The 24,643-nt window shown below is 41.1% G+C and overlaps 1 protein-coding gene across 4 annotated transcripts in view; it reads left to right on the top strand.

The window, feature by feature from the left end:
* LOC148037808 (uncharacterized) overlaps positions 1 to 21,926 on the top strand; it is a 37,004-nt gene extending 15,078 nt beyond the window's left edge. The window contains exons 2-4 of one of the 4 annotated variants that reach the window (XM_087676767.1): positions 4,247 to 4,327; positions 20,200 to 20,271; positions 20,667 to 21,924. In XM_087676767.1, coding sequence (XP_087532893.1) covers positions 4,247 to 4,327; positions 20,200 to 20,271; positions 20,667 to 21,626 — 1,113 coding nt within the window. In that variant the 3' untranslated portion in view covers positions 21,627 to 21,924. Of the gene's footprint in view, positions 1 to 4,246; positions 4,328 to 20,199; positions 20,272 to 20,666 lie in introns of all 4 variants that reach the window. The other 3 variants (XM_087676770.1, XM_087676769.1, XM_087676768.1) reach the window with 3 other exon arrangements.
* The last annotated feature ends 2,717 nt before the right edge of the window (positions 21,927 to 24,643 follow it).

Here is a 24,643-nt window from a genome sequence, read left to right as displayed (position 1 = left end):
TATCCATGTAAGTGGGAAAAATGTCTTTGGGGGTTGGTGAAAGTTTATTCTAGCCCTGATTGAGAGAGAAGGAGGTTGTTAGAGCGCAAGGGGATGCTGCTGATGTGATTTGTAGCCAATAGGGACCAGTCATATAACAAGTAATAACAATTTGGAGCCCTCCAAGTGCATGTGACAACAACTCAAGGTTCTTTTGATGCAAGTGATAGGATATAAAAGGAGCCGTCGATCTTTTTGGTGGTCCTAAGTTGTAGGTGACGACTTTCATGGCTGTCTGAGTAAGACACTAACGATTTTTCAGCATTTCTTGCTCAATCAAATCTAGCCAATTGAGTTATTAGATTTGGAGATGTTGAAAAATCTATATTGTAAACTCTAATTTATAACAAAAATTAGGGTTTGACAACCATCTTGAGATGCGTGTATAGAATTGAGGGTCTAGGGCTTAAATTTCGACAGCTGAAATTGAGAAATTTCAAGTAGATTCAAGAGGCCAATTAGCCAATGTCAAATTTGGGGCTGAATTTGTCTTTTAAGGAGTAGGATGAAGGCTAATCCTCGAGCAAACCAAGGGGCAAATTGGTTTGGCGACTTGTTGGTCAATTTTGATAGCAAGGGACACTTGGATTAACGGAGAAGGTTAGAGGATCTTAGTTGTACTTCATTCACTTGCAATAAAACTTAAAGAAATAATGTAAGGGCTGCTTGTTTTTAGGCCATTAGGCCATCCATTGCCCAAGATTAAAGTGGTGACATTTGCATTTTCAGTTTATGTGAATTTTATGCTTGTTGTAATTAGTGCTTAATTAGGTTATTTACCACCCTATCTGAGGAGAAAGTCTGATTTCACTACAAGTAAAACACCATTTGAGATACATATAAAAAATCACTCTTACTATCTATTCTCAAATCAAAGGAGATATTTCATGCCAATAGATTCATGGGTAATATGGATACAACTTTTGTTCAAGTTAGACGAGCTATTCAAAGATCTCAAGAAAAACAAAAGAAAAGAGCAAATAGATATTGAAGACACTTGGTTTTACAAAAAGAGATTGCGTGTAGCTGAAATTTGACAAAGCTTGTCTAACAAGCTCTAACAAGCCTTCATTCCAAGTCAGTAAGCTGACAATAATAAATTATGGGCCATTTCATGTCTTTGGAAAAATTAATGATGTTTGTTACAGGTTACAATTGTCACAATGCTTTTTAAAATCTATCTTTTGAAGTCTTATGAGGCGTCTTCACCATAATAGCAATAAATTATGGGTCATTTTGATCTTTGAAAAAATTAATGATGTTTGTTACAGGTTACAGCTTGAAGAGAATCGGAGAATTCACAATGCTTTTCATATCTATCTTTTGAAGCCTTACGAAGGTCCTCTATCATTGGAACACTAGGCGCTCCGCGCCTAGACTCACCCCGGCGCCGGGACGGGAGCGATTTTTGCGGGCGGGGGCGGGTGCTGGATGCGTGGCACCCGCCCCAGCGTTCTCTTTTTCTTTTTGTGGGGGAGGTGGGGGGCTGCCACATGGCACCTGTCCCCCACCTCTCCTTAACTAATAGATATAATGTAATAGAGAATCCATCTAAAGTAGATGAATAGGAAGAGATACTCGAACCATAGTAAATAGTCTTTCATATGATTAGGAAACGAGAAAGGAACATATCTAGAAAGTTGCTTTTGAATTTGAAAAATTACTCTTATTTAGATTCTAAATGGATGTTTGAAGAGTATTTTAAAGACTATCTTGAAATACTTGCAGCTTATGATGAAGTTGTAGGACCATAAATACTTCAAACGTCTTAAGGACAAGACAGATTTCAAAAGGGGGATATATAACCAACTTTTTGTATATCAATTGTTACCAAGACATATTGACTCAATGATTCAAATCAATTTGATGCTCATTTACTTTGAAAGGTGATTTATATTATTTGAGTGTTTCAAAATATGGTTAAATGTTTATCTTTCTATTCAAGTGTGGCCAATGGCCACGACATCCTAGAATTATATTGGGGTGGTTATTGATGAGATGCCCAAAAGAAAATACAATACTTAGTTGGGAAGTCAAATTGACCAGAAAGGCTAGATGACTAAGAATTTTTCACTTGGGTAGTCACATTGACTAGAAGCCCATATAATGAGTGTTTTCAAAAAGTGAAACTAGATGCTGAAGGTGGGGGCCACTTCTCCTCTCAAGGTGGTGTTGGCTCTCCTCTCTCTCTCTCTCTCTCTCTCTCTCTCTCTCTATGTGCCTTTGTTTTTTGATTTTCATGGTGATAATTGATCACCATGAAAATCACATTCAAAGTATTGTCATTCTCACATTTTTCCTTGCCTTACAAAATTTGTTGTAAAAAATAACAAAAATACCCAAGCAATAGTGCTATTGCCAAAAAAGCCCATACTGATCCGTAAACATTGTCCTCTTGCTTGGATATTGGAGCACCACTTAGCACTTATTGTTTTTGCCTTCTAGAGTAGGAAAGCAAAATACCAAAATCAGCATTTTGAAAGCAAAGCGTAACTTTAAAACAAAATCTAGTTTTAGAAAGTAAAACACAGCTTTAAAAGCCGAAAAAGGAAGCATTGAAATATGAATTAGTGATTAGTCAGATGGCTGCCATTTTGGATTGCTACATTACTATCCTTGTCAAAACATGTCATACGCACATGCAAATCAATCATTTTTGAATGTACTCTTCATCTTCACAAATTGTTACTACAAATCATGTCACTATAGAAAGTTACAGACTTGTTAGGTTACTAGGCAATTCTATGTACATCCACGTACTTTTTGATCACACTTTTACTCAAGGTTGTGAGAATGCTTATGTTTCAAGTGTGTCATTTTAGAACAACATCAATGTTTCCACACATAGGCGTGATTACAGGTAGCGGTGAAGAAGCAAAAAAGTCTATGTTATAAATAGAAACGGTGTTTTGTTCCGCTACAAGTTTATTCATGGCCTATTGGCAGCAATGTTGTTTTTCTCCAAAGTATGTAGATTTTCCCTTGAGCAAACAATGAAGAAAACTAAGACACACACTTAAGTAGGGACCCTATCAAGGATAGTGGGGGCTTTACCATTTCCTTTCTATCCTTTACATCTTTGTTTGAGTGTTTAGTTCTTGGGATACTCCTTTGAAGAATCCTTTAATCCATAGTTGCGTTTGTACTATGTACAAATGGGTTCATTCTATATAGTTTGTACTGTACCATACCATATAATACGTATCCGTACCAATTCGTACAAAACAGAGGATATTTTTTACCCATGAAGACTTGACCCTACAATATCTATCAACTTCCAAGCCTCATGTTTATTATCATAATTTTGAGGCTCTCTCACACACTCTCTCTCTCTCCCAACTGCCAAGATGAATACGCAATTCCAAGCTCACCTGAAAAAAAAAACTGCCAAGTCTCTTTCACACACACACACACACACACACACACACACACACACACACACAAGAATGAAGAGCCTCTTTGTCTATCCAACCTACACTTTGCTGTTTTGTAAGATATACGATGTATGATGTACTATGTATACACTCCCATTGTGTGCTTGTAGTGTGTTGCGCATGAGGTTTTGCCTTATTACCCTTATGCATTCACCTGATTAACTTGAGTGACATTGTTGTTTTAGCTCTTAACATGTGTTCTATCATCTATAGTCCAAAATAACCAAGTTAAATTTTTATTTGTACTAATATAGTATTGTACCTTATAAAATCTTAAGGTACCAAGTAGTACTACATATTTATCATACCATATCGTATCGTAGCTTTCATACTTGACAACCTTGCTTTAATCCTCGCTCTATGACTCAACTTTGATGGGCCTAGAGATAGAGTTCCACCTTTCTTTTTCTAAAGCCTGTAAAGCATTACTTACATGGAATCTTCTAAGATGTGAACATGAATTTGATGGCCTAAGGACAGCATTGCACCTTTCTTATGTAAAACATGAAAAGTGTTACCTTTATGTTTTTTACACCAAAGTCACACCTTTTCAATAATGCTTAAGTTGGATGTTTCCCATACCAGAATATTACTGGAATGTGAGCAAGTACATCAAAAGTGTATGGGTGCTGCCATTAATTTTCCATAAATCATGAGTGTAGTAGTGTTGCAATTAATTTTCCATAGATCATGCAAAGTCTTTTTCCTTATGTACTTTTGTTGCTTCTGTAGGTTGTTATTTAACACATGTGACTGCACTTTTATGTTTATAGGTGGGGTTCTTGTATTTGCGTTATGTAGGAGATCCAAAGACCCTTTGGGGTTGGTATGAACAGTACGTGAAAGATGATGAGGTGAGTTTGGAAAACACCCTGAAGATGCTCTTTCAGAAAACATTGATCCACTTTAATTGCTTGTTTCCTTCTTTTTTCTTGGCTGCCAATTCTCTTGAGTTGGAGGTTAATAAGTCCTTGAACTTGTTTGGGAGAACAGTGTTAATTGGCTGTTTGTGGTTTGGTATCTTCTTTAGTTATAAAAATTTCCTTTTAGAGCAGTTTGGGTTGCTCTGAACCATTCTCATGGGATTTTCCCTAAGGATTTTCTCTACCAATGGTAGAATTGGAGGGGAGTAACACTCTGCATCACATTGGAACAGGACACTGCATCCTGTAGACGTTGCAGAAGATGTGCCTTTGAGAAGTGGGAAGGTGGTAGTGGCACTTTTGGAGCTGTGCTCTTCTTTCCTTAAGATGCACTTTAGTATATAGTGGCACATTCGGTTGCCAATGGACTGGTTTTCCATCAGATGTCAGAGGCCTAACAACACAGAATCTCAGTGAGACCTTTCACAGAACTTAGTTACCAGTCCTGCAGGCCAAGAGGCAGCCAGCATGATTTCATGCAAGTGGCAACAGTCAGAAGGGGACAGCATACCTGTTTTCAGAACAGCCATGCCACAGTTTAGTGCATATCAGAGGATAATATCCAACATCTTTCCAGTCACAATCATGGATTTGCCAGGAAGGACAGGCCAAAGAAGTGTGTAGGTATCGGATCGGAATTTCGACCATCAGCTGTAATGTTTTGTTATGGTTATGTTTCCAGACTGGATATTAGGGTTCCATGCTCAGTCTAGCCCATTAAAGCCAGACGTTGTATTTCTCACCTTTCTTTGAGTGCTGAGTTTGTGTATTGATTGGAGACTATATTTCCATCCAGTGTATGGCTCATGAGACACCTTGATTGAAAAGTAAGCAGTACTTGCATGGTGCACACTGAGATGCTTGGTGCACGAACTGTTGTTCAGTTCTTGGTTTTTCACTTGATAAGAGGGCTCCCATCAAGGAAGGACAGGCCAAAGAAGTGTGTAGGTGTCGGATCGGAATTTTGATCATCAGCTGTAATGTTTTGTTATGGTTATGTTTCCAGACTGGATATTAGGGTTCCATGCTCAGTCTAGCCCATTAAAGCTAGACGTTGTATTTCTCACCTTCTTTGAGTGCTGAGTTTGTGTATTGATTGGGGACTATATTTCCATCCAGTGTATGGCTCATGAGACACCCTGATTGAAACAAATATTTACTGAGTGGGTAAGTGGAACACCTTGAATCAGATACATACTTGCTGATATGATTTTGCATGTGTTGGAACAAGAGCTGAAATATTTCAATATATCTTTTGTGGAGAAAAGCAAGCAGTACTTGCATGGTGCACACTGAAATGCTTGGTGCACGAACTGTTGTTCAGTTCTTGGTTTTTCACTCAATAAGAGGGCCCCCATCAAGGAAAGTCTGTTAGAATAATACAAAATAATGAAGAAAACAAATGACCCACATGGTAATCATAAGTGCATGAAATTATGGGAGCATTAGCAAATATGTCATCACATGTCTTTGGTCGTGTTCCTCTCCTGGTCACGAGCATCAAGGAGAGTCTAGCCAGGAAGTTCGGAGCTTTGGTAGAGTATACGTTGTTGAGCTAAAAATGCATTAGCTTCACTTAAACAGTCCCAAAACATACTTAATAAAGGAAGGAACCTTGTTTATTTAAAAAGAAATGCATTCTTAGTGAGTGTTTGTATCCCATAAGCACAAATCCACTTGGAAGGGCCTAAACTTTCTATAAATAGATATGCTTCTCTTCATTCAACCTCAATCTCGTTTTTGTAAATTTTAGGTATTTCAGCTTGTTGTCATGAGGACATGTATTTTTGAAATCTCACTTAACATGTAGCTTAATATTTAATCACATGATTAAGTAAATGTTGCACATGTTAGATGCAACTGGGATTAGAGTAAATTTACGAGCTCGGGACCCGAGAAAATCACAAGATGTCAAAGGAAAAAGTTGCTATAAGTTAAAGTGCACATGTACTTAGTGGTATCTGGTGTCAATTGTTGGCCTAGGTCATTCATTTGGCCATAAATGTCAGTTGGTGATACTAGAGATGAGGTGTTTAATGATACCTAACGTCGATCTAATGGTCAAAGATGGCATAGAGAGACCCAGGGGTATAAGATGCCTAGCCAATTTAATTATTGGCTAGTCAGATTATTCTTTTGGGTACCTGAAATAATTATTAGATTAATTTTCAGTAATAAAAGACTAAAAATTAATATTTAATGATAGGTAATGTTGGAAAAACCATTTGGGAAGACTGCCACTTGGCAAACTTGCCCATACAGGTTGGTAAAAGGCTGAAGAAGAGGAAAAACGAGATTATTCTTGTTGTAGCAAATGTGGGAGAGCTGTGAGCAGCCATGGCCAGCCTATTTTCAGCTATTGCAGCCAGCCACAAGTGAGTTTTGAGGAGGCGATTACAGATTCAAACCCTCCACAGTTGGGCGATTGCATCCAGGTACAAGGTGATAACTGATTTGGATGTCTTACTTGTAAGCGACAGCATTTACTGCTCTTGTGGCAAGGCAACAGCTGCATTTGATTGATTTTTCAATCATCCTTCGCGACAAAACTCTAAATTTTCTCTCTCTATAGCTTTCTCTCTCATCTCCCAGCCATTTCACAACCTTGCTCTAGAGATCTCAGCATTTGGACCCTTGGAGGCTGAGAAATTGCAAATTTCTTTGCTGTAAATCCTAATTTACAGTAGAAATTAGGGTTTAGCAAGAGCCTCAAGAAGCGTGCTAAAATTTGAAAGCTCCAAGACTTGGATTTTTCAGGGCTGAAGGTGAATTTCAGCTAAATTCAGGTGGAGGACTAGCCAACCATTGAATTTGGGGCATTTACATTGTCTGTGAAGTGGGTGAAGGCCAATTAAGTGCCCGAATCAAGGGGCAAATCAGATTGAAGACTTGTTGGTCACTTTGGACAGCAAAGGGAGTTTGGATTGGAAAGGGGATCAGGAGAATCCCATTGTAAATCAACTTCTTTTTCAATAAAGCTAAAGAAATACCGCAAGGGACACCAATTTTGGGGCCAATCGGGTGCGTATTGTTCAAGATGAGTAGGTAAATTTGTATTTTCAGATTTGCATTTATTGTTTACTGCTATAATTAAGTTGTAATAAGGGATTTACTGCCCATCCACAGAAGGAAGACTGGTTTCAGTTGCCCACATCCCAGACGCAAAGGACATCGCGGTCCAAACTGGCCATTGCTATCTATAATAGTCTGGCGCTTGTTTTCAGTCTACCATACTGTTTGGAGCCGATTTCAGCATGCTGACTACTGCTGTTGGTTTTTCTTGCGTTTTTAGTCTTTCTCTCTCGCGCAACCTGCGTTTGCTTTTTTCTCTCTTGCAACTAGTGTTTTTAGTCTCTCTCTCTCCTTACCTGCGTTTTTAGTCTCTCTCTCTTTTGCATCGTCGTTTGTATTAGATTCAACCTTGGTTGCGTTTGCTGGTGTTCGACATCTAAAGGCTACCTTGCTGTGATTCGGAATTTTTCAAAGTACGATACACTCTCCAACACATCCGAGCTAAATCCATCAAGGAACGAGTCGGATCAACGCTTGCTTCACAAGCTCCCGACATGGCCGGATAGACCATGGACTATCATGGAGTTTCACGATCTTATGAGATCAATGCAGGTGAGTATGATATCATTTTGATGCAAGAGCCCAGTAACAGATAGAACGTAAGTATAAATTTCATCCTTTAGATTATGTGCATCGATCTATTGACCATGTAGGAAGGGCAGAATCTCCACTTACGATTAGCCATCCTTAAGTGGAACTGGCATAGAGTACACTCCATTGCCTTCATACTTATTCTCTCCGGTGCCCGGTATGTCTATCATTTCAGATTCTGTTAATGATAATTTTCCTTCTCCTATTTATATGGATGATTTTCATGATGAAACACATATTCAAAATAATTTTTGGTTTATGAGCAATGAGGAAGATATATATTTCTTTATGAACTTAGGACTAGGTAAGCAGTTGAAACAAGAAACTGTGAGTATTTCTTCCTCTTCTTTTCGTTCAAACAAATTTGTTTTCAAAGGTCATAATGACATAAGTGCATCTTCATTATTATTATTTCAATTTAATGCATTTAATGGAAAAAAAAATCCACATTATTTTCCACATTTACACCTATCACAAATCCATTTAATCTCCCTTCCATCCCACCCTCTTATTCCATTGCCACATCCTTTCAGCCTCCATTAAGGTGCACCGCATGTTGCCTCTCATGTAGGATCACGTGTGTTTTCATTCACCATACTAGTGTTAGAGTGAAGCAATGTAGAAGCGAATGAGGGTGAATAGAGAGAGAAGAGAGAGCGAAAGAGACAACGAAACACAAAAAATCTGCAGTGAAGAATGCTGTATAGGAATGCAGAATATGCACGGATGCAAAGAGAATATCCGTGTATATCTCGACCTCGAAGATTTCAGTTTCCGTTTTCAAGGCCTATCAAATAGGCCAAAGAAAACACAATATAATGTAGGTCGGTTGCAATAAATGTGATTGCGACTGTTGTCTGACTGACTGTGCCAGGTCAGTTGCCACGTGGCGCAATATGCCACAATCTACACAAAAACAAGCAAACTCATTAGAAACAAATTCTTCGTTCTTATCCGATCATAAGGTCTTCAGCTTCTTGTTTGATTGGTTCTCCTCAAAGAGCAATCAATCCTTAAAGTTGAAGAAAGTCTCTGACTTTAAGAAAGTCTCTGACTTTAACTAGACGAAAGAGAAAAGAAAAGAAAGAGAGAACACAATATAGATAAGAACTTAGATATATGTTCGAGAAATGGAATCCATATATAAGACAAGAGACTGTTGCATATAATAGTGAGTTAGTGGCTGCGTGGGCATTGGCACCGGCTTCTCTTCTTACCATGGAACCTCTAGGTGGTGAATTGATTGATTGGGAGGAGTCGTCCAGAATATATAGGCATGAATAATGCCATAAAATATGTTAAGTATGTTGGCCGATTGGTAGCAATAAATGCTATAAAGCATAAAATGCTACACAATAAAAATGCCTAAAATATCTACATATTGTGCCCAACCCACAAAACATACTCAGATTCACACATGAGTTGACATACTTTGCTAACAGGTGATTTGATACAATACAATGATACAATGAGAAATGACTCATCAGAGTCCATACAACAGAGAACCACCAAGTAGAACCATGGATACGTAGGCAGTGGGTGATCAAGCCACCACCAAGGTGTCTCGAAGAGAACTTGATGTCGATGTCAATCGTACCAGCTCCTCAAGATAGAGAAGATTATAGCAGCTCTCAATGGTTGTCAACAATGCCTCTGATGTAGCACACGGGACCATCCTGTCACCAATGCCGTAGCGCATAAATAACCATGGATCCCCGCCTTTAGCTAGACCGCCAAAGTGTCCCCTCATGTGAGCTCTAGACGAAAGCCACCTATTCTTTGTCAAATAACCAGTCCATCATGAACGTGGATGTGAATCCTAGCTCCAGGATTTGAACTTTCCAGGCTTCAGTCAATGTGTGAGGGAAGTCTCTCTTTGGATCTTGTGTATCGGTATAGATGTATAGATGAGGCGTGGCTGCCCCATCTCACCACCCTCTCCCACTCCCTCTGTGGCACTGGAGAGTCGCGAGGGATGACCTCTTTACCACCACTAGAAAGCAGCTGAGGAAGGGGCCACCAAGCCCTTTCCACGATCTGAAGAAGAGGATCCATTCCATGCCTTGAATTTCACCTTGACCGGAGGATACGAGTCAGAAATTGAGGCAAATGATGACTCGTCGGAGGAGCTCGCATCTCGCTTCGTCTTTTGCTCCTTTTTCTTCTTGAAGGCTGCTAACTCTTTGTAGTCCTTCTGTAAATGACCTTTCTTTCCACAATGATAACATTGGGTCTTCGACTTCTTCTTCAAAGAACCCCTCTTTGAAGCTGCAAGAGCCTCACTAGAACTTATGAAAGCCTCCCCTGTAATTGCAATGATTCCTCATGCTCTAGCAACATCAAGGTCATATGTGTAAAATTGACATGAGTTGATGATGTCTGTGCCCTCAAAGCATTTACTACTCCATCGAACAATGGAGGGAGTTTGGAGAGTACGAATCCAATAAGATGAGCCTCTTAAAGGGTAGATTGCAGGTGCTAAAGTTGGTCCTAGATATAGGTCACACGAAGTAGAAAACACTGGATAGTATTTTTGGCCTTGAACAAAATTTGCTGGAGGTGGTTATAAAGAGTAATTGCCATCATGGCGGAGGATGCCACGTACATCAATTGCAACTTCGTCCATACTTCGGAAGATGTCTTGCAAGAGATAGTTGTTGATAGGATTTCTTTAGAAATACATCGAAGCAAGGCCGAGTAAGCACATGCATCGTCCGGATCCCATGTAAGCACCACTTCCTTATGGTTGTATTCATCAAAATCTAGATCAGGAGAAGGCTGCCGAGGACAGTCAATAGTGCCGTAAACCACGTACCATAACCGCTTTTGTATAAACCAAGCCTTCATCACAACACTCCGTGAGATAATCAGGTTTATGTAACTTATCATCAGTGGATGTGCATGGAGGAGCCATCTGTATAGGATTTAGAAGAGAAGTAGAGAAAATAAGGTATTTGGAGAGGGAACACAGCCAAACCACAAGCACAGGCTGTAGAAAATGAGAGTTCACATGTGTATTCATCAAAATCTGACCAAAAGAAGAAGAAATCTGCTGTGAAAAGGCAAATAATCAGCCAGAAACTGCCTGAAGCAGCAAAAACGGCCTGAAAATGCAGTCGTCGAGCCCGGAGAAGATGCAGAAAAATCAAAATGTAGATCGGAACTGACATGCAGGTAGTAGAGGGGCTGACACAGGCTGTATGGATGCTAACGTTAGCAAATACGTAGGAAAAATAGGTCTCATGGTTGGAGCAGTAGTCGCTTGATTAGCGATGGTGAAAACAGTCTTGAAATTAGTAAAGAGAATACAGTAGGAGCATAGAACCCGAAATCTAATACCATGCCAGAAGTGGTGCAGCAATGGAAGCATAAATATGTGCTGAAATAAACTGTTGAACACAAGACAAAAGAGAAAAGAAAAGAAAGAGAGAACACAATATAGATGAACACTCAGATGGTATGCTTGAGAAATGGAATCCATATATCAGACACGAGATTGTCGCATACAATAGTGAGTCATTGGTTGTCACAACTCTATAGAAACAAAATTTGTATCATTTTTCATTAATTTGTCTACATAATGTTTTATTAAATTTGTTTCCTTTGTACTAATTAGATATAAAGAAAAGTGCATTGGAGCTGGCCACTGATAAGTGGTCACAGGTTATGGTGGACCCATGCGGTGGGTTAGAGAAAAGATAGTTCACACTTCTGCCTATATGGCCCGATTGGGCGCCTGTGACCAGAACTCACGCATATCAGGGTAAGACTTGCACACAGAAAGGATTGATGCCTTGAAGTGTGGGCTAGATCTGCCAGAACAGACAGCTACAATCAACAAGATGGCATGATCATGAAATGCTTGTACAATGTGCATGTGTGGGCTGAAAGCTTGAAATGCACATTTCTTTGCATAGGAAAGTCACATGAAGATTCTGATACCGTTTTTGCGATGTACATGGAAAAAGCTTTCATATGACACCCATATTGGGGGGGTCCCTAAATTTTAGGAGGTCCCTAAATTTTAGGAGCCTCGAATTAGCCTAAAAATGCTAGTTCTAAAAAATAGGGATGTCATTCTAAAAATAGTAAATTCTGTACTTTGACTGTGCTTACTAAATTTGGTTGTTTCTATTCTTGACAGTATTCAGCCCAAAAAGGAAGGCCATAGAGAAGAGACAAGTGTCAAGACACTTGTCACACAAGTTTCCAAGAGTTCCACCACTTGTCACATCTCATGACATGTGGTTGGACACTTGTCTTGTGCTACTCCACTTTTCCCTTTTATATTAGCTCTTCCCTCTCCTATAAATTAGAGCTCGTTTTTCTTCATTCAGCATCATTTTACCTTGTACTATTTCATTTGGAGCTTTCCCTGTGGATGAGTGCACTGTATTGTTGTAAGCAAACTCCAATAATGGAAGATATTTCTCCCATTGTGACTTATGTTCACTAACATAAGCTTTCAACATATCCAAAAGAGTGAGATTCATCACCTTTGTTTGGCCGTCAGTTTGAGGGTGAAAAGCTGAGGAGAACTTTAAAGTGGTTTCCAAATTCTCAAATAAAGCACGCCAAAAGTTAGTTGTGAATTTGGAGTCTCTATCTGAAATGATCTCAAAAGGCATACCATGTAATCTGAAGATATGCTGAATGAAAAGTCTTGCAGCTTGTGCGGAATTCAATGTTTTATGACATGGAATAAAATGCGATTGCTTGTTGAATCGATCAATTATGACCCAAATCATATCATGACCTTGAGGTGTTCTTGGAATACCTGAGATGAAATCCATTGTGATAGATTCCCATGGATCTTTGGGCACTGGAAGAGGTTGCAACAATCCTGGAGTCTTCTGCCTATCATACTCAGATTTTTGGCATACTAGACAAGCCTCAATGAAGTTATGTGTATCTCTTCGTAATGTTGGTCAATAAAAGTAGCGCTCAATTGCACTTAGAGTGGCTGCCCTCCCTCTATGCCCTGCATAAGGGGGTTCATGACTTTCTTTAAGCACCTTTTGTCGAACAGGAAGAGTGACACAAAGGCGATTGTTCATGAGAAGGTAACCGTCTTTGATGGAATAATCTGGATAAGAACCTCCTTGTTGTAAATTTGACCAAATTGCTGCAAAATCAGTATCTTCATCATAAGTATTCTTCATTGTTTGAAAATCTTCGTGATGAGCCACTGTAATAGTTGCAATGTGAGGCACTCTAGAAAGTGCATCAGCAACTACATTTTGTTTCCCTGGAGTGTACATAATTTGAAAATGAAACATAGACAAGAAATTTTCCCATCTTGCATGTTTCTCCTGCAAATGCTTTTGAGTCTTGAAATACTTCAAGCTCTGATGATCAGTTTTAATAAGGAATTCATTGCCTAAAAGATAATGTTTCCATATCTTCAAAGCATGAACCACCGCTAAGAGCTCCTTTTCATAAATATCGTACCTTTTCTCCACATCATTTAGGGGGCTTTCAAAGGCTATGGCATGGCCTTCTTGATTTAGCACTGCACCAATACAATCACCGCAAGCATCTGCTTCCACCACATGGTTTTACCAAATCTGGAATGATAAGAACAGGTCGAAAAGTAAGAGTCGTTTTCAGCCTTGTGAAGGCTGCCTTATCTTTTTCCTTCCATTGGAAAGAGGTCTTCTTCTTTGTAAGGTCATGAAGTGAAGAAGCCATATGTGCAAAATGCTTAATGAAGCGGCGGTAATAAGAGCATAAGCCAAGAAAGGATCGCACCTCATGTACATCATGAAGATGAGGCCATTCTTGGATTATCTTGATCTTTCCAAGATCCATCTGAATCCCTTCAGAAGAGATGACATGCCCAAGGTAATTTATTTTATGCATGAAAAATTCACTCTTTTTACCATTTACCAAGAGTTGATTTTGTTGAAGTAATTGTAGAACAATCCAAGTGCTGATGATGCTCCTCTTCATTCTTGCTAAAGACAAGAATATCATCAAAGAAAGTACCGACATATTGTCGATGCTCTCTAAAGATGCGCTCCATCATTCGATTAAAGGTGGATGGTACATTGGTTAATCCGAAAGGAACCACCAAGAATTCATAAAGACCGTATGAAGTGCGGAAAGCAGTTTTGTGTACATCTTGTGGTATTACTCTAATTTGATGATAACCACTCTTTAGATCAATGCGGCTGAAAACCTTTGAGCCTCCTAGATGATCCAAAATGTCGTCAATTCTGGGAATAGGAAACCGATTCTTCACAGTGTCACAAAATTTTCATTTTCAGCTTTAAGTGTTCATTCTCTTATATATTAAATCTTGAAAACAAGCGAATATCATAATTGTTAAGCATACTACGTTATTCGGGGCGTTTACAGTGGTATCAGAGCTTTGGCTTGGTCCTCACCCCAACATTGGTAGTGCTTACAATTATAAGTTTGTTTGTTTTCAGCCCTTGCATTGAGTGCTTGAGCATATTTTTCTATAGAGTTGTGACACTGGTTGTGTGGGCACTGGCATTGACTCCTTTCTCCACACGACCTCCAAGTGGTGAACTGATTGATTGAGGAGAAGGAGCCCAAAATATATAGGCATGAATAATGCCATGAAATATTTTAGATCGACCAACATTAATGTTGGTTGACTGGCAGCAATAAATGCTATAAAGCATAAAATGCTACACAATAAAAATGTCTTAAATAATAGCTACATAATGTGCCTAACCCACAATACATGAGCTGATATACTCTCCTAACAGATGCATGTTGCCCCATCCTTGTATAGGAATAGATGAACTTTCACCAATGAGAATGTGGCCATACGAAGGTTGTAAATGAGCAATACGTGTTGAAGGAGTCATGTGCCATGAGGCACCACTATCCACAATCCACTCATGGGGGTGTCAACGCAACATCATAAGATGTCAAGGTCGAATTTTCAACCACGTCGGAGTGGAGGAAAGCAGTTGATGAGGGAGCTATAACTGGCCCCTTCATTGGGAAGGGCGGTAGTGTACAACCAAAATACATAAATGCTTTCACCCAATTCACAGTCGCCCACTTTACCTGAACTTAAAGACACAGAATCAAGAAGACATACAGGGAGCTAGAATGCTCCTGTTGTGACATAGACACCCTGTTGGCCCCTAAGTTAGGCGCCCCTTGCGGTATTTCTTTATTTTTACAAAGAGAGAAAGTACAATGGGCTGTCTTTCACCTATTCTGGGTGAAATTTGACAGCATAACAGTACAATTACTGACCCAAATCAAGTTGTCCAGGAGGGGAAACTCTGCCCAAGTCTGAATCTACTGGTTGGAGTGCAGAATTGACCATTTCAGCCTGCTGTGTTTATTGGTTCAGACCTGTTCTGAAACCTGTTTACAACTCTTACTGTTCCCTGCACTATTCAGCCCACTGTAATTACTGGTTCAGACCTGTTCTGACACTTGTTTTCAGCTCATATTGTTCCCTGCACTGTCTTGCATCATCTGGGCCAAATGCCCCTTGATTCTGGCATCAATTGGGCTCTGAAATAGCCTCTAAACAGTCCAGAATCAGTTCTGGTTTAGTGCTGTTTCAGACACTTGCTTGGTGAGGTTAACACCCTCACCTGTCCCTGCTGGGAACTGCAAACAACTGCTCCTGTTCTTGAAGAAAAGAGGCTCTTGCCTCATGCAAAAACAGCATATTCCACACAACTGTACCTGAATCAGAAGAAAGGCCCTTGATTTTGCAGCATAACCATACTGTTAGGGAAAGAGAGAGAGAGTAGGAAGCAAGCTCAGCCCTCTGTGCATCATAGACAGGCTAGACCAACTCTCAAGAGCTCTCCATCTGCAGTTGTTTTTCACAAATAAGCCCCTTAACCATCAAAAAACTGCACGCCAGCCCTTTTTTGAAGAGGTAAGTGCACACATGTGTGCCAAGTGGCAGCACTGGAAGATATTTCCCACTCCAGCCTTCCGGTCTAAAATTCTCCATGCTCGGTGCAGATTTTGACCTCGGCACAGACCAGAGTATTAATCCTCGTGCAAAAACGAAGATAATGACGCGAACAGATTCTGGGGTCCAAAAATAGTAACTCCCTAAATTTTAGGAGTTGCTTCCATTGCATCCCCACTAGTCTTCTGACCATCTTTGTTGACTATGGCTACATCCAAATTTATAATGTAGCTCAATTGAAAGTGAATTTCCACTGATGACCCCACATGGACTAATCTCTTGAAGATTTGTCCATCTTTACTTTGAACTAGTCTCTTCCAGGCTAGTTTTTCAACACACTTGTCCATATACACTTTCACAAGTCTCTTCCAGGCTTGTCAATCTACAGTGCCATCAATCTCTTCCAGACTTGTACTGGACCTTAACTGTCCAGTCTTAACTCACTAGACATTCCTGCCTGTTTCACATACTGGCCATGCAACTCAGGCCTTTAGATTTCAAGAGTTCCAAAAAGAAAAACCAAATAAAATATGTAATAAAGAAATCAACAAAAAGATACTAGTTGTCACAGTCTTATGACAGGAGCAATCACGTTTCGGAATCCTTTGAAGATTTCTCCCTCTCCTTCTCCTTCTCCTTCTTCTCCTTGTTGGGGCAATCCTTTTTCCAGTGACCAAGTTTGCCACAAATGTGATAAGTAGACTCATTTTCTTTGTCTTTCTTAGATTTGTTCTTCTTCTTTTGGTCTTTCCCCTACTTTTGAGAGGACTGACCAACCAAGGCCTCAGATTTTGAAGCATTGGTATCTTTCAATTGCTCTTGGTCCAAGACGATAGGAACCAACTCTTCCTACCGAAGAGTCTCAGACCGCCCTGAAGCAATTAAGGCGGAATAAAACCATTGAAACGGGTTGGTAACTGTGAAAGAAGAGTTATCGCCATGCCTTTAGAAGCGATTATGTCCCTTGCTTTTTGAATCTGCATTTGAAGCTACCTCAGTTTGTTGATATGCTCCTGCATAGAAGATGACTTGTTGACACTCATGGTTCGGATTTGCACTTTCAAAGAATCTCGCTTCATGATGGTCATCCGATTGCACATCCGATCAAGCTCTAGCCATATCTCTCGAGCCACTGTTAAATGCTCAATATGAGATATAACAGTTGTAGTACATGAAAGAAATAAAAAACAAGCAAATGTGAGCATTGAGTTTATCCTAATGTGTCTGAGCCTTTTGCCAACTCCACCTTATCATTGGAAGAGTGTTGGGACTCGTCTTGCGAAGAAGGATGATAAATAGTCTCCATAACAAGCTCCACCAAATCATAGGACTCTAGAATGGTAGGCATCATGACCTGCCAAAAGCGGTAATTGTTGCCATTGAGCTTTTGATCTGATGGAGGAGTTGGTAAGATGGGCACCTTTTGGTCCATGATCGTGTGAAACTTTGTCTCGGCCTCAAAAGACTATCTTCCCCTACAATGCTTGCACAAAACACAAAAAGCAGCCCCCTCTGACTATGAAAATACAGCCTGTGAGGGCTCTTGATCCCTCATCCCGCTCCTTCACCCATCAGGAGTGATGAAAAAGTAAAATCTGCACTTGAAGCCCAAAACGTAGCGTTCTTCCTTCTCTAACAGCATAAACCAGCAGCAGCTTCAGCAAATCTCCTTTCTCGCATGCCTACTCTCGTCTCAGCCTTGGTCTAATGGTAGCCCTCCTGCTCACACTAGAATACTGAAAATGCAGCCTTGTGTCGCGTTGAAATCTCCTCTTCAGATGGGTCCACCCTAGGTCAATCCTTCAATGCTCTGATGCCATGTCAGAGTGAAGCAATGTGGAAGCAAATAACAAAGACAAAGGGTGAACACAGAGAGAGAGAGAGAGAGAGAGAGAGAGAGAGAGAGAGAGAGAGAATCTGCAGTCAAGAATGCTGTATAGGAATGCAGAAATATACACAAGTGCACAGAGAGAATATTTGCGTATGTCTCCACCTCGAAGATATCAGTCTCTGTCAGCCCCAAGAGCAGTCTCCATGGTCTTTAGCTTGAAATCTGTGAAAACCAATTGAGGAAGACTGCTGAAATCAAGGCCTGTAAATAGGCCAAAGAAAACACAGAAAATAATGCAGGTTGGCTGCATTGATTGCTGTTTGACTGCTGCAGACTGACTGCGCCACATCAGCTGCCACGTGGAACTCTTTCACCTATTGCTCATGTCCAAGGAATGAACAATGAACCAGCTCTAACAACCAGGGGGACTATTCAAACGTAGGCACAGCCGTTTGGACCTCATCTCCTCCTCAGCCGAATGGTACTCCACCTTTTCCTCACACAGTTTCGGGATCATTGCAGCCTCGGTATTGCCCCCAATCTCTCCCGAGTGTGGAACAGTTGGTGCCACAGTTTGCCTCTATGGCATTACCTACTAGTGGACCCTTTGGTCATTATCCTGTGTCCATGGCATCAACAATGTTCATCCTAGGTGCATCACCTTGACATTTAGTTTTGTGCTTTCTGGTGCTCAGATGGGGGATATGAGATTTGTCCATGACATGTCCTTGAACATTGCAAATCTGTGGAGTACATCTATTGAATTGGCATGTTGAAAGCTGCAATTGGGGGTTCGATGTGGGCAAGGCCAACAATTCAATATTGATAAAGGGATACAGCAAGGGTGCTGAGCTTTGGGGCCAATCTTTCCTTGTGTTAAGGTGTAGGAGCATTCTAGCTCCAGTGTTGTATATGCTTTTCTGTTGTTAAATTTCAATTCTTAAGATTAGGTGCTTTCTAGGAAAAGTCTACTGCCCTTTGGTTTACTTAAGGTCGGTCTTATTATTTTTCTTAGTTGGCTGTCCTAACCTTGCATTTGGTGGTCATGCTTATTGCACAGGCTGTGTTGTCTACTTGTGGTCAGTTCAATATTGGATTGCTGACAGGCTGCAAATTTGCTGTTTGGCGATGCCCAAGATGATTTACACTTTTATTTTGGATGGCATTTAGCTGGTCTGGCTGGCTGATTGGATGTAGCTGGCTAGTGAATTTGATTGACACGGCTGAACATTGCATCACTAACGTGTGGGCATGTGCATGTGCAGCTGCTGTTTTTAACCTTGGCCAACTTCTGGTGCGTTTCTTGCAAGCTCTGTATCTGGTTCTCTGCCCCACTGACTTGCTAACACCTTATTTTGCTAGTGTGGTGGCAAATCTGCTTTGCCATTTTGGCCTATGTTTGTTTTAGCGCTTGCATTTGCTGGCTTCTTGTGACTAAGCCTCTACTTGTTCCTGTGTTTCTCTTTTGGTGTATCTGGATTTGCTTGATTGATGGTCGAGGTTAACTTGCTTTCTTCTGCTTATCTTTTTTGTGGCACTTCTCTTTATTTATGATCATATTGTTCTCACTATGGTGCTTACTAGTACTTTATAGGGAGGGGGTTGGATTGCTGTGATGTTTGACGAGCTCTTGCTCATACACTATGCTGCAGATTGTCAAATAAGTGGAAATGGTTCAATGAAGTTTCTTGCTTTCACAAAATTTGGAAAATCTCTCTTAACAAAGAGTTGCCCAAATCTAGATATATAACCAATAATCATCTAGCTAGGCATTAAGGCATGGTAAAGAAGAAACACAGATCTTCTTCCTACTGCATTATATGCAACGCACAAAATATCCATTGAGATGCGAGTTGTTCTGTATCCAGTTGCATTACACTGCAGGTTCCTACAAAGTTGCAAGTAAACTCCTATGGACAGTATAGAGGCATAACCAAATATCCACGAGTGTGCTTGAGATGCAACTATTGTGTTTATCAGCCTACAAACTTGCCAGTGCATGTTGGGCAGCAGATATGGTTAAAGAAATGTACTTTTTAGACTCTCATGGCCAAGGATGTACAGGTTGCACCGCTTCATACTTTTGAAGCTAGTGGTGATATTTAACTTTAATGAGTTGGCCTTTAAGCCTTTAGTGGCATTGGTTAAGGATGTTGAGTTCAAGGTGGTTTTTTGCTTTTCAAGCCTGTTGGTTCTTGAGTAGGTGTCAGTATTATGATTGAACTCATTCTTGTTAACTTATAGGTTATGATACTTGATCAATCTTATAATTTTATTGAAGCAACAGTCGACCCACCATACCATCAATTTAGTTCATGCTTTCTAATATGATTTGTGAGATCTTGTCTTTGTCTTCCTGAGTAGAAGTAAGTTGATTGGATGCAGGAGTTTTCACCTGGTTCAAGTGGGAAAATGACGACTATGGGTGTTTATGTACGGGACCTTTTGCTAGACCAGGTGAGTTTTTAACGAGTTCTTTCTATTATGGTATCAAGATAGAGGCATGCGTATGTTGTAAACTAGTTTTAAGAGAATAAAGCTGTTTGTGGTAGTTTTATTATACATTTCCATCTTTGTCTCACTTACCTTTTCGAGTACTGTGCTTCCAGTGATTCGCAGATCTTCCTTTGTATGATAGTTGTATGGTGGATTCATTCATTTCCCCTTGTTTAACAGTGAGTAGTCGTTGATTAAATTGTTGGTATTGGAAGTTCTGGTTTTGTTTTTTGGGTGCAAATCTGGTAAAGGTTTGTGTGTGCTGCATGCACTCATGAGACTGGTCTACTAAGGTGCAGGTTCAGTTGAAAACTGTCTCAGATATGCTTCACTCATGTCTTGTGGTTTGGTTGCAGTATTACTTTGATACATTGTTCCCTCGCATCCCAGTTCCTATAATGCGGCAGATTACAGCTCACTTGGAAAGGTTAAAGCTTCCAACAACTCCAGCAGGTGTGACAAGTACTGGTGGTCGACATGCTGCTGATGACACTGCTCGTAGGCCACCTTCTGTGAAAGCCTCTCTGTCTGTCTCCTTTGGGCAACGAGCTCCACACCGAGCATCCACCAGGGACTCTTCTCCTGTCCGTCGCAGTGTACCTGTATCTAGAGAGTCCCACTATAATGGAGATGAACGTGGTGATAGAGAGAGAGAGAAAGCCAAGGATCATGATCGTTACAGGTCCAAGGAACGTGATGGTGAACGATCTAGAGAAGCTGATCGAGATAGGGACCGTGAAAGAAGCAGAGATTATGACAGAGACAGTCGAAGAAGAGCGCATGACCGAGAACATGATTCTCTCAGGGAGCGGGAGTATGATAGAGAAAGAGGAAGAGATAATGATCGTGACAGGGAAAGAGACAGAGACAGAGAGAATGATCGTGACAGATTTCGAAGCAGGGACAGGGATCGAGACAGAGACAGAGACAGGGACAGGGACAAGGAAAGGGAGAGAGAGAGAGACCGGGACCGGGATAGGGACAGGGACAGAGAGAGGTCTCGGGAGTGGGATCGAGACAGAGACCGTGAGCGTGATAAGGAACGGGAGAAATACAGGGACAGGGAAAGAGACCAGGATCACCGAAGCCGAAGTCGCAGTCCACATAGAAAAAGCCGAAGGAGTCGAAGCACTGAGCTAGTTAGGTCCAAGAGCCCTGTTAAAGAGAAAACGAATGTGTCAGCAAATCTAGCCAAGTTGCGGGATGTTTATGGAGATGCAACTGCTAAAACCAATGACTCAACTGAAATCAGTGATCGGATCAAAGATACGAGCGGTGAGGATGTAATTCGCCTAGGTGGCAGCACCTGGCGGTAGGCTTTCCTTTGGAGTTGTGCACCAAAAGTTTCAAAAATCAAAACTTCAGCTGACTCAACAGTTTTCAACATACATTTGAAACAGTGAATTCTTTCTTAAAGAGATTGATGAATTCTGCATCTCTGGGCTGGAAATTTTAGTTTAATGTGTTTCCATTTCGGAAGGCCACTGTATTTTCAACGAGCATGTATCAATTATGTCTCTAGATACAGAGCCGAGTTTAATGCAACGTTGGTAGTGAAGATCAGTTTACTGAACACCTTAAACTCTGATCCATGATTTAAATCTTCGTGAACATGCTAGGTGCTTAATCTATATTCTCTGTGAAGGCTGTGAAATGTTTGGATAGCAAACTATATAGAGGTTGCATCTGTGAATGTGCGAAACATCCTGATGGTTTGTTTTATTTTGTTGCTGTTTCTGTTCCATACAGGTTTGTGGATCATGCAAGTGTTGTGGGTTCGTTTGTGATGCTTTTGTATGGGTTTGTTACCTCTGAAATATCTATCACAGGTTCTCTCTGTTTTCAGCCTGTAGATTGCACATCATTTGGTTAATTGCTCTTTGTGTTTGTCCTCCTGACCCACCCTATAATGTAGGAGGTGTATGTGGATCTTCCATCAAGTAGGTATGGTGAACATTAGCAAGAAGCTTGTACAGTCTATTACTGACTGCTGTTGTGATCATGGATCAGAGTGCAAGTACTTTCTCTTGGTTGATTACCTGGTAAGAAGCTTGTATAGTGCCAGGGATAGTGAACCATATGTATTCCACACTTCCATAGCTGTATGGGTTTGCCATATGGAATGGAAGTGTGTTTTTTCCTCTGGCTTGTCTGGTTGTCAGTAAATGGGACAGTTTTGACAGTTGCATGCGTAATATTAGAATGCTCACAAGTTCCACCACAGTTGACAATATGAGGGAGTACCTCCTGATACTCTATGCCTTCAGCTTGTTATGTACAAAGCGCAAACGGCGGCCCCCCCCACCCCCCCCACCCCCCTTGCCCTCAAGATGGGCCATTCTATGAACTTTGGTAGTGTGTCGTGTTGAGTGCATGACAGGCGTGTGTGGAGTTGAAGTGTGTCGTGATGCGACATGTCGCATTCTTGTGAGATGGCTCCAAGGGGTCGAAAAGGAGTCCCGTGGGGGATTCCAAGGGCCAAACCTTCACACTTGGTATCGGAGCCATCCTCACGGGTGGTGTGTACAACCTCTCGTGTCGGAGACCTTGGGCTAAGTTGTGTTGGAATGGTTTCAGGGGATAACATTCTTGAGTCTGTGAAAGAGTTGTATGAGGATTTCTATTTAAAAAAAAAAGCTTTCTTGATGAGTTCTAGGCTTTGGAGTATGATAAGTGAGGTTTGGTGGACAAGTTGAGTTATATGTGTGGAAATGGGGCAAGAGTCTCCCCTCGGTGATGAAGGGAGTGAAAATGATTTCTGAAAAATAGGATGAGTTGAAGAAAGAGGCTTGATTGAAGAGTGGATTGGGAATGTGATGGAAAGGAGGGAATGGGAGGCCGTTGCTATGGAAAGCGAGTTGAGGAGAATTGCTTTGGATTTCAATGCTTTGGTCATCTTGGGTGGAGTGCCCAGAGAGAAGAATGAGTTGAGTGTGTTGAAGTGGGGTGCTTGTGATGAGAAGAAGAAAGATGCTGTGTGCAAGAATGATAAGAAGGGGGAAGTTGGTGCAAGTGGAGTGAAGAAGATAAGTGGAGTGGTGATGGAAAAACCAAGGGCGTCGCAGGGACGACCCTCTCCTATTCATGCTACCTGTGAGAAGAAGATGCCGCTGTAGTGGCTTGTGCCTTTGAAGTTGAGGGAGCCGAGTTCGAGCTCCAGTGATGAAGATAGCGAGGAGAGTGGAAGTGATATGGGAGCTAAGGGGAAGAATGTGTGTTCATGATGCTAAGGGGAAGAATGTGTGTAGTGGTGTTGTGATATGGGCAAGATGCCTATATGTGGGAAGAGTAAGAATGTTGAGTTGAAGCCAAAGTGTGTTGGTGTTGAGAAGTGTGTTGAGAAGGATGTGAAGAAGAATGTGCGTAGTGAGACGTGTACCTTTGAAGAAGAATGTTGATGTTGTGGTGAAGTCTAAGGAAGAACGTGTGTTGAGAGTGGCTTGCGGGCCAAAGTGTGTTGTTGATGGAGTGGTGATAAAGGAAGTGGATTGAGGCAAATGAGGCCAAGTCCTGTTTGCTAAAGCCAAAGGAGTCTTTGCGGGGTAGCATGCCCCATGTGTTGGAGTGTATAGAAGTGGAGGAGAGCTTGTCTAGCCCAGGGAGCATAAATGAACTAGGCCCATGTGATGATTTGTGTTGATGAGGCTGAGAGGCCAAAAGTTGAGTTGAAAAAGAGTGAAGTGTTGGTGTGTGATGGAGTGCATGCGTTGGTGTGCTCGTCTAGCCCAACGAGCTTAAATGAACTGGGACCATCTGTACCTTATGTTGATGCTATGGGGGATGAGTTGTATTTGGAAGATGAAGTGAGTGGTGTGGTGTTTGTGGATGAGTCCTTGTGCTGGGATGATAAAAGAACGGGCAAACCTTGTTTTGTTGAAAGTTGTGGAGCCGTAGGTATAAATGAACGTGTCGTGCATGTTGATGAAGTGAGCAGAGTTGTGTGCGTGGAAGATTCGTTCAACTGCGAGTATAAAGGAACAACGGTGACTTGTTTGAAGGAAGGCTCCTTGCATTGGGAGGGTAAAGAAATGACTTTATGTTGTGTTGAAGAGATGAAGTGTTGTGTTGGGGAAGACTCGTTGAACCGTGAGTATAAAGGAATGACGGTGACTTGTATGGAAGGAAGGCTCCTTGCACTGGGAGGGTAAAGAAACAATTGCGTGTTGTGGTGAAGAGGTGAAGTGTGGTGTTGTGGAAGACTCGTTCAGTCGCGAGTATAAAGGAACTGCGATGACTTATGTGAAGGAAGGCCCCTTGCGGCGGGAGGGTAAAGAAATGACAAGTGTGTTCAAGAAGTGAGATGTGTTAGTGTGAAAGGAAGTGGTGAGAAGAT

The sequence above is a fragment of the Lygodium microphyllum genome, chromosome 4 (genome assembly GCF_053477565.2).
Source record: "Lygodium microphyllum isolate KBCC chromosome 4, Lygodium_microphyllum_v1.1.10, whole genome shotgun sequence".
Classification (NCBI taxonomy): Eukaryota; Viridiplantae; Streptophyta; class Polypodiopsida; order Schizaeales; family Lygodiaceae; genus Lygodium; species Lygodium microphyllum.
This window is presented reverse-complemented; position numbering and strand designations above follow the sequence as displayed.